General features: G+C 53.4%; 1 protein-coding gene across 1 annotated transcript; it reads right to left on the bottom strand.

Annotated features, from left to right (window-relative positions):
* Window positions 1–326: 326 nt before the first annotated feature.
* NEFH (neurofilament heavy chain) lies at window positions 327–8970 on the bottom strand. The gene is given in 5 exon segments (XM_047762359.1): window positions 327–1835; window positions 1838–2835; window positions 4628–4752; window positions 5690–5889; window positions 8074–8970. Coding segments are annotated over 5 exon segments (3123 nt in total). The 5' UTR covers window positions 8942–8970; the 3' UTR covers window positions 327–903.
* Window positions 8971–9320: the final 350 nt, after the last annotated feature.

The raw sequence follows: 9320 nt of genomic DNA, 5'->3' as shown, positions 1-9320 counted from the left end.
CAAATAAGCCTGGACAAAAAGGGGACTTTATTAGTTCAAAGAATGGCCAGCAAGCCATGGGAAGGAACATCAGGATCAGCGACCTGAAATCTACCATGACCCTCTGGGTATCTTGTCTCTGTCCATCTATCGCATCCTTCTCACAGACTAGCTTCTCCACAGGCTGAGAAGGTGGCAACCAATAGCTACTGAGTCACACATCCTCCCACCTTCCACAACCTCTCACATTCTTAAGTGTGAGAGCAACACCTCCCCTGCCCATCCCCCAGCCTGCCCAGGGAAAGAGAATAAATAACAACAGCGGCACTTTCATTTTATAAGCACTTGGTTTTATTGCACATAAGCAATTGAAAGTGGACTTCAGTGGAAAAGTGCGCCCTGGCGTGGTTCAGTGGCCAGCGCCCAGCCCCACCTGCTCCAGCTCTTCCAGGATTGAGAGCTTTGGGCAAGGGCTTGACCACTCCTTTGGAAAACAGAAGGCATTCAGGAATAGGTTAAGACATCTCAAGCATAATGTGTTTCTAACTGCTCATTCATTATTGCGTCATCTGTCAATTGCACATACAGGAAATAAATGCACTTATTTGGAGAGGAGGGGGGCAGTTTTTATAATCAAGTGTTTACATGTGGCATTCGGCAAGTATCACATTCGGCTACGTAAGCTATCATAACATAATTGTCCGTCGCCTAGGGAGGGTTGGGGTGTGGGGCCAGGGATTAGGAACACCCTCTCTTGCTAACATATTGCTAACAGAAATTCCTGTTTAGTGAAGGAGGGCCCGTCACCTAAGCAGAGTTTCTTAACGCAAAGGGAGAAAAAATGAAAATTCGTTACACTGACCCGTGAGCTCCCAGACCCTCCTGAGTTTCTTTGGCTGCTCTAGATGTTCCCTTCTCCTTGCCTTACTTCTCCCCCTTGGGGGCCTTGTCTTCTGTGGCCTTCTCTGGAGGCCTGCTGTCTTTCTGGTCTGTGCTAGAGGATTTCTCAGCCTTTTCTGCCTTGGCTTTGCCCTCCTTGCTGGGCTCCTCCTTGGCTTGGGCCTCTGTTTTGGGTTTCTCCTCAGGCTTCTTGGCCTCCTTGGTGTCTTTTTTCTCAGGTGCTGCTGGTGTCTCTTCCTTCTTTGGCTTTTCTGGCTCTTTCTCTGCTGCTTTGCTGGGTTCTTTGGCCTTGGTGTCATCTGGCTCCTTCTTGGACACCTCAGTCTTCTCTTTGGGTTTGGCCTCCTCCTTCCCCTTGGCAGGAGCCTCCTTCTCTGGGGTGGTTGCTTTTTTCTTACCTTCAGCCTCTTCCTTCTTGGCTTCAACTTTGGGTTCTTTGGGCTTTTCCACAGCAGGCTCCTTCTTCTCCTGGATCTCAGGTTTTGGAGCCTCCTTCTTGGGCACCTCATCTTTCTTGCTGTCCTTCTTCTCCTCAGTTTTTGGTGTGGCTGGAGCTTTCTCTTCCTCTGCCTTCTTTGGGGGCTCTTTAGCTTTCACCTCCTGGGGTTTCTCTTCCTCCTTCATGGGGGATTTTGCCTCTTCCTTCTTTGGGACCTCCTTCTCAGGAGACTTGGCCTTCTCTGGGGACTTCACTTCAGCTGGAGACTTGGCCTCTTCTTTTACTGGGGACTTGACTTTCTCTGGGGATTTGGCCTCCTCCTTCACAGGGGACTTGGCCTTCTCTGGGGATTTGGCCTTCTCTGGGGACTTGGCCTCCTCCTTCACAGGGGACTTGGCCTTCTCTGGGGACTTGGCCTTCTCTGGGGACTTGGCCTCCTCCTTCACAGGGGACTTGGCCTTCTCTGGGGACTTGGCCTCCTCCTTCACAGGGGACTTGGCCTTCTCTGGGGACTTGCCTTCTCTGGGGATTTGGCCTCCTCCTTCACAGGGGACTTGGCCTTCTCTGGGGACTTGGCCTCCTCCTTCACAGGGGACTTGGCCTTCTCTGGGGACTTGGCCTCCTCCTTCACAGGGGACTTGGCCTTCTCTGGGGACTTGGCCTTCTCTGGGGACTTGGCCTCCTCCTTCACAGGGGACTTGGCCTTCTCTGGGGACTTGGCCTCCTCCTTCACAGGGGACTTGGCCTTCTCTGGGGACTTGGCCTCCTCCTTCACAGGGGACTTGGCCTTCTCTGGGGACTTGGCCTCCTCCTTCACAGGGGACTTGGCCTTCTCTGGGGACTTGGCCTCCTCCTTCACAGGGGACTTGGCTTTCTCTGGGGACTTGGCCTCCTCCTTCACAGGGGACTTGGCCTTCTCTGGGGACTTGGCTTTCTCTGGGGACTTGGCCTCCTCCTTCACAGGGGACTTGGCCTTCTCTGGGGACTTGGCCTCCTCCTTCACAGGGGACTTGGCCTTCTCTGGGGACTTCACCTCCACTGGGGACTTGGCTTCTTCCTTTTCTGGAGACTTGGCCTCTGCTGGTGATTTTGCTTCTTCTTTCAAAGGGGACTTGGCCTTTTCTGGGGACTTGACTTCTTCCTTCACTGGGGACTTAGCCTCAGCTGGGGATTTGGCCTCCTCCTTCTCTGGGGACTTGGCCTCCTCCTTCTCTGGGGATGCGGCGGCTTCTGCTAAGGGAGATTTTGCTTCTTCTTCTCTTGCTTCTTCCTCCTTAGCCTCCTCTTCTTTGGCCTCTTTCTCTTCTTCTTCAGTCACTTCTTCAGTCACTTGGACCTCCTCTGTCTGTTCCTCCACAATCACAGTTTCCTCCTCTGACTTTTCTACCACCTTGATCTTCTCTTCGCTTTTGACTTTTATGTGAGTGGATATGGAGGGGATTTTAGGGAGTCCTTCTGGAAGGGAGAAAGGACTCGGGCCGAAGCCAATTCGACACTCTTCGCCCTCCAGGAGTTTTCTGCAGAATGGATAATAGAACGCATTACTATTAAAAGCAGACTGATGAGATGAGGGGCTTCCTGCATTACCCCAAAGGTCCACTGTCCAGTAATATGTACTTTGGTGAAGGAAGGAATGTGAAAAGTGGGCACTTTGAGACTAGAAGCCACTTAGAAGACCATCCCAGGGACCACCCAGAATCCACGCCCAATGGCACTGCTCATGGTTAATGCAGCTAAGGCTGCAACTTCTAAATAAAACTTTTTTTTCCCAGAAAAATGCTCTCAAGAGAGAACGCTTATATTAACAAAAATTACACTTACTGTCCCTTAACTAAAATGTTATTCAAGGGAAAGGTGGGAGTATGAGCAAGGAATTCCACATTTGTAACTCTCGGTTTACGGAGTTCTCCAGTGGTCTAGTAGTTAGGATTCAGTACTTTGGCTACTGCGGCCTGGGTTCAATCCTAGTCTGGGAACTGAGACTACATGTTAAGCTGCTGCACACCTTGGCCAAATAAATAAATAAAATTTTAAAATCAAATAAGTAACTCTGGGTTTAAGAGATCTTAGAATGTTCCCATTTGAATTTCAACGGTCTCCTATTACCTTATAATCTCATCCTTTGGGTTTTAGGAATACTGTGGTGGCAGAGTTTCCACTCTTTCCCACTTACTAGATGTGTGACCTTGGTTAAGCCACTCAAACTCTTTAAGCTGCAGCTTCCTCATTAGTAAAAACAGGGTCAGTAAGAGTCCTTACCTCAGAGGGTTGTTTCAATGAAATATTAAATAAGAAGAACCTGGCAATACCTGCCTCAGTAGATGTAGAGTTACCCATATAGACCAGTGCTTTGCAAATGTTACAGCCTACAAATCACCCAGGGATCTGATTAAAATGCAGATTATGATTCAGTAGGTCTGGGGTGAGGCCTGAGAGTCTGCCTTTGTAACCAGCTTTCAGATAATGTTGATTGTGCTGGTTCAAGGACCACACTTGGAGTAGCAAGACTAGAGATTAGAGCCAAGACGTGCAAAGAGGGGTCAACAGCCAGCAACTGGGACAGGTCCTCATGGGTGTCAGCCCTGTTCCTTAGGCAGGAAACTGCTGAGATGGGAGGTCTTGTGGCTTTCTCATGGCTACCATTTACTGAGGGCCTTCACTATGGCAGCCCAGTGGTACCTTTGGTGCCTGGATTAGGTCAGGATAGGATTAGCACCTCCTCCCAACAACCCCCTGATGTAGGTACTGTTATTATCACCTCCATTTCATTTCCACAGGAAATAAATGCTCAGAGAGCTAAGAATCTCTGAGAGAGAACTGTGAAGCTCTGTGACAACTCAAGTACCTCCCTTCCCTCCAAAGCAGGTCCCTGGCTGGCTGAATTTGGAAAGCAGGTGAGGAGCATTAATCCTCTAAATCACCGATGGAATGAAACCAAGTCACTATCAAGATATCTGTCTCTCAGGAGGTAGAATGGTGGTTGCCTGGGCTGGGGAGGGACGGGAAGGGACTGGGGAGTTACCCTTTAATGAGCACTGAATTTCAGTTTGGGAAGAGGAAAAAAGTTCTGGAGACAGATGACGGTCATGGCTGCACAGCAGTCTAAATATTTCTAATGCCACGGATCCGTATACTTTAAAATGCTTAAATGGGAAGTTTTATGTTATGTATGTTTCACTGCAACAAGAAATATTTTTTGTTTTTGTCTCTAAGATAGGCAGGCTGCCTCACTGGGGGCTTAAAATCCAAAGCTTCTCCTTCTAAGAACACAAGAACGCCCCACCACTCCAACGGCCCCCTGCCCCTCACCTGTAAGCAGCAATTTCAATATCCAAAGCCATCTTGACATTGAGCAGGTCCTGGTACTCTCGGAGCTGGGCTGCCATCTCCCACTTGGTGTTCCTCAGCTCAGCATCCAGCTGCTGGATGGCTTCCTGGGGAGGAGGGGTCACATACACGTCAGGTACCTGTCAACCTCTGGCCCTCAGCACCAGAGAAGCTGAGGCAGGCTGTGCAAACCCGGTCCCTTCCAGCCAGGCTTGCTGGGGCCAACCCCCACCCTATGAAAGCTATGGGGCCTCATTCATGGACACGGAAACCACCTGGAAGAAGAATCCCGCTACACCTCAGCCCAGGGAGTAGTCTGGAATGAAATGCACTGGACACCAACAATGGTTATCACAGGTCAGTGGGATGATGGATGAATTTTTATAGATCTTAAGCTTATGAAGAGCTCAGTGGGAACAGACCCTTCTCTGCTTTGGCTCCCTATTGTTTCCCCAGTGCTCCAAAGTGCCTGCCACATAGTGAAGGCTCAGGAGGCATCTGTTGTTGATGACTAAAACAATACACAGAAGCACACTAAATACGAGCTAATGCTTCTCCCCTGACCCCAAGCCCACTTACCCACTGCATAAAGTGAACCATTATGGCTGACTTTTATTGCCTCCTTTTTCTACAGTCACCACATATTACTTGTACAATAAGCTCTTTAAAGGCAATGTTTTCTTTTGGCAGGTATCTGCCAAGGCCTTCCCCAGGCTACCCTCACTCACAGGCACTGGTTATTGTTTACTGAATGCCCACTGTGACCATGACCCTGCCAAGCACACTCACTCGTCTCATGAAAAGTTCATCTCTCTCTTAATAGTCACAGCTCTGCAAAGGAGGCTTTTGTTCCCCCACTGAATAGAGGGAGTTCAGAGAGGCATATAACTTTCCTCGGGTCACACAGCTAGAAAGACATACTGGTACCCCTGAGTCCAAGGTCCATAATCTTAAGTACTGAGACCCACTCATAGAGGGGCAGTGACTTGTCCAGGGTCACCCAACCAAGTAAAGCAGTCTGGCTGTCTGCCCTACCCTGCCCACCTGGTAGGATGCAATGTCGGCCTGATGACGGTCCTCCAGCTCAGAGCGCTGCCTCTCCAGAGAGTCCTTGGTGCTCTTGAGTGCCTCTAGCTCTGTGGTCCTGGCCTGCAGCTGGCGCCGGTACTCAGTTATCTCTTCCTGTGCTGAGCGCATGGCGTCTGTGTTCACCTTGGCTGCCTCTGACAGTCGGTCCAGTCTCACTGGAGGGGTGGGGGAGAGAGAAGGGTAGGGGGCAGGTACAGGGTTACACACAACTGAATTTGGCTTCTAGTGCCTAGAGCTAGAAGGTGACACACATGGCTCGAGTGCTGGGTGCCACCCTATCCTTTGTGACAGGCAAATAACTACTGCCTAAGGCCAGTAGGCCAGTTTGAGCAGCAGAGCTGGAATTCAAATCTAGTGTCTATCTGGCTCCAAAGATCACACTTTGTCTCCCCAAACTCAGGATCTGGAAACTCTGCAGGGCAAAGGAAGCCCCATTTCTAGTCCTCCTGGTTCAGCTCCCCAGCAAAGATAGGCAGTGATATGGGTTCATATGTGAAACCTGGCCCATGGTGCTCAACCCTGAGCTTATGGTTGAACAAGTTATTGAGCCTGTGACCTTTAGAGGCATGAGGGCACTGTGAGCCACCACATAGCCATAGCCCTTTCCTTGCAGGTTTCTGCTGTGCAGAGCACAAGGTCACTGCAGAGCCTGAGGGCCTGCATGCCAGCTCCTCTGTCCCTTCCCTTCCTCCACCCGGCTGTGCAGTCTTTTTTTTTTCTTTCTTTCTTTTTTTGGTCTTTTCTATGGCCACACCTGCAGCACATGGAATTTCCCAGGCTAGGGGTCCAATCAGAGCTGTAGCTGCCGGCCTATACCAGGGCCACAGCAACTTGGGATCCAAGCCACATCTGTGACCCACACCACAGCTCACAGCAATGCCAGATCCTTAACCCACGAGCAAGGCCAGGGATTGAACCCACAACCTCATGGTTCCTAGTCAGACTTGTTAACCACTGAGCCATGATGGGGAACTCCCCAGCTGTGCATTCTTTAGCACAGGAGTCCCTGCTAATAGCAGCCACACCCTGGCCCCTGTGAGTAATGGGCTGCTGGTTCCCTGAAGGCTTTTCAGTGGCCAGTGTGGGTCTGGAGACTAGTCTGAATCTCCTGAAAGTGAACATCCTGAATCCTGAGATAATGACACTCAGGGCCTGAGTCTTGAGAGTAGGGAGAACAAGGAATGCCAGCTGGGTGGTTCAGAAAGTCCTGGGATGGTCTGCTGTGTCAAGGGCAAAGCACAAGAGAGCAGAGAGGTTTGCTCTGGGAGAAGCCTTTCTGCAGAGATGGGGGAGGGGATGGTTCTGCCACTGCAGAGGAGAGGAAGGAACAGAAAAGTCATGCATCCAAATCCCAGTTTTCCTGGTTTTCACTGCTGGTGCTGGCAAAGACTTAGAAACCATCCAAGTGGGTGAGGATTCTTACCCACCGTGGATCACAGACCTGTTTGAAAGTCGCTGAAGCCTCTGTACCCTCTCCTGAGAACAATGCAGAAGTTTTACAGTTTCAGAAAGGCTCATGGAGCTCCCCAGAGTAAGAAGCCTAGTTGGCTCACACCCATCCCTTTCAATCCCAAAAGAAGTGAAAACCAGAGAGGGCAAATGTTGGTCAAAGTCACCCTGCAGGTGCTGGGTACAACCTCAAAGCTGCAGCAGCTGCAATCTAGCTGACTCAGGGTGACACAGAGTTGGGGGAGGGGATGGATTTGGGAGGCTCCCAGCTTTTCTGAAGGGAAGAGGAGGCATTAAAGGGCTCACTGGCCACCTCAGCCTTAGGCACTGCTAACTAGTTTTAGTGATGGCCGCCTGCCCCCTGCCCCCAGGGACGAGAAAGAATGTAAGAATGACCCACCCCTCCCCGACTGTAGTGGGGAGGAGCTTATAGGTGTCAGGAGAATAGGGTCCTTTGTAGGGTTCAGGAAAAGGGGATGGGCAGTGCCAGACAGGGAAGGCATGTTGCTTTGAAGGGCAAGGAGCGCCCAGCGCCTGTGACTAGAAGACGGCACCGGCACCGCTTTGGAGCTGTAGAAGGCAGCTGACAGAGTGGGGCTACCTAACCTTGGGAGAAGGAGCTGAGCAGACCCAGAGTTGAAGGACAGATATAAGAACCCTGGAGGAGGCTGAAGGAGAACCCAGAGTTACAGGGAAGCGAGGGAGTGAGAGGTCCCACAAAAGACCCAGAGTTTAACAGTTAAATCTAAGGGGCATGCACTTTGCAGGGGGAAGCTGAACTGCGCCACCATTCAGTCCAGCCACCTCTATTCAGAGTCCACCACCCTGCCCTTCGCTGTCCTACCAGCAGGGGCGACCCACCCTCCATGACCCCGCGCGCGCCTACGAACCTCGGAACCACTCCTCCGACTGCAGCGTGCTCTGCACCGCGTGGCCTTCAAGCTGCGCGCGGATCTCGCGCAAAGCCGACGTCACGTCGCACTTGAGGGCGTCCCGCGCCTCGGCCTGCGCCTGCGTCTGCGCGGCGCTGCTTCCCTGGATCTGACCGAGCAGCTCGCCCACCTCTTCCTGGTGGTGACGCCGCAGGTAGCCGCACTCTTCCTGCAGGGCTTGCGCCTTCTTCTGCAGCTCGACGCGCGCTGCCTCGGCCTCCTGCGCAAAGCGCGCAAGTGCGCGTGCTGCCGCCTCAGCCTCTTCTCGCTGCCGGGCCTCGTCATCTAGTCGTTGGCGCACGTGCGCGATGTCTTCCAGCAGGTGCTCTTGCTCTAGGCGCAACTGGCCGCGCGCCGCGCCCAAGCGCAGCACGGCGCCGCGCATCTCGCGCACCTCGCGCTCGTACAGCTCGCCCATGGCCGCGCGGCCCGCCTGCTGCTGCCGCAGCGCCGCCGCCTCGCCCTCTAGGCTGCGGTTATGTGCCTCAAGCTGCCGCACCTTGTCGATGTAGCCCGCGAAGCGGTCGTTCAGCGCCTGCAGCTGCTCTTTCTCGGTACGGGCCGCCACCATGCAGCCCTCGGGTCCGTTGCTCAGCGTATCTAGCGAGTCGGTGCTGGAGGCGGCTCCCGCGCCGCGGAAGCGACTTGGCGAGGCCGACACGGAGCTCACGGACGTCCGTGCCCATGAGTGGAAGCCGCTGGAGGAGCCGGCTGCAGAGCGCACTCCTCCCGCGCCGCCCTTGCGAGCCAGCGCATAGTGCAGGCTGCCGCCTCCGTGCAGCGGCGCGAAGGCGCCCAGCAGCGCGTCCGCGCCGCTGAAGCTCATCTTGGCCGGAGCAGGTGCGGAGCGAACCCCGAGGCCAGGACGGGGAGGGAGGCACTGCGGCAGCACCGGGACTGCCAGCCCTTTTATAGCAGCCCGGCGGGGTCCAGCCCCTCAGCAGTTGAGGGGGGGTAGCGGGGGAGGAGGGCCCCGCCTTCTCCGCCTCCTCCCCCAGCGGCCCGGGCCGGCCGGCTCAGCCGCAGTGAGTAGGGCGGGGCAGGGGAACCAAGGAGTGGAGGGGAATCGACGCAGCGTCAGAGGAGCACCCCCCTATCCAGGCCGAGTCTGACAGTAGGTTGGGGAACTCCCGGAGTGGACCTACTGGGACCCCCAGGGTGCAGGTTGGAAGACCCTGCTGCTAAGTTCGGAATAAGAAAAGGAG

This window comes from Phacochoerus africanus, chromosome 15, assembly GCF_016906955.1.
Source record: "Phacochoerus africanus isolate WHEZ1 chromosome 15, ROS_Pafr_v1, whole genome shotgun sequence".
Classification (NCBI taxonomy): Eukaryota; Metazoa; Chordata; class Mammalia; order Artiodactyla; family Suidae; genus Phacochoerus; species Phacochoerus africanus.
Note: the sequence above shows the minus strand (reverse complement) of the source record. Positions and strands in the feature narration are given on the sequence as shown.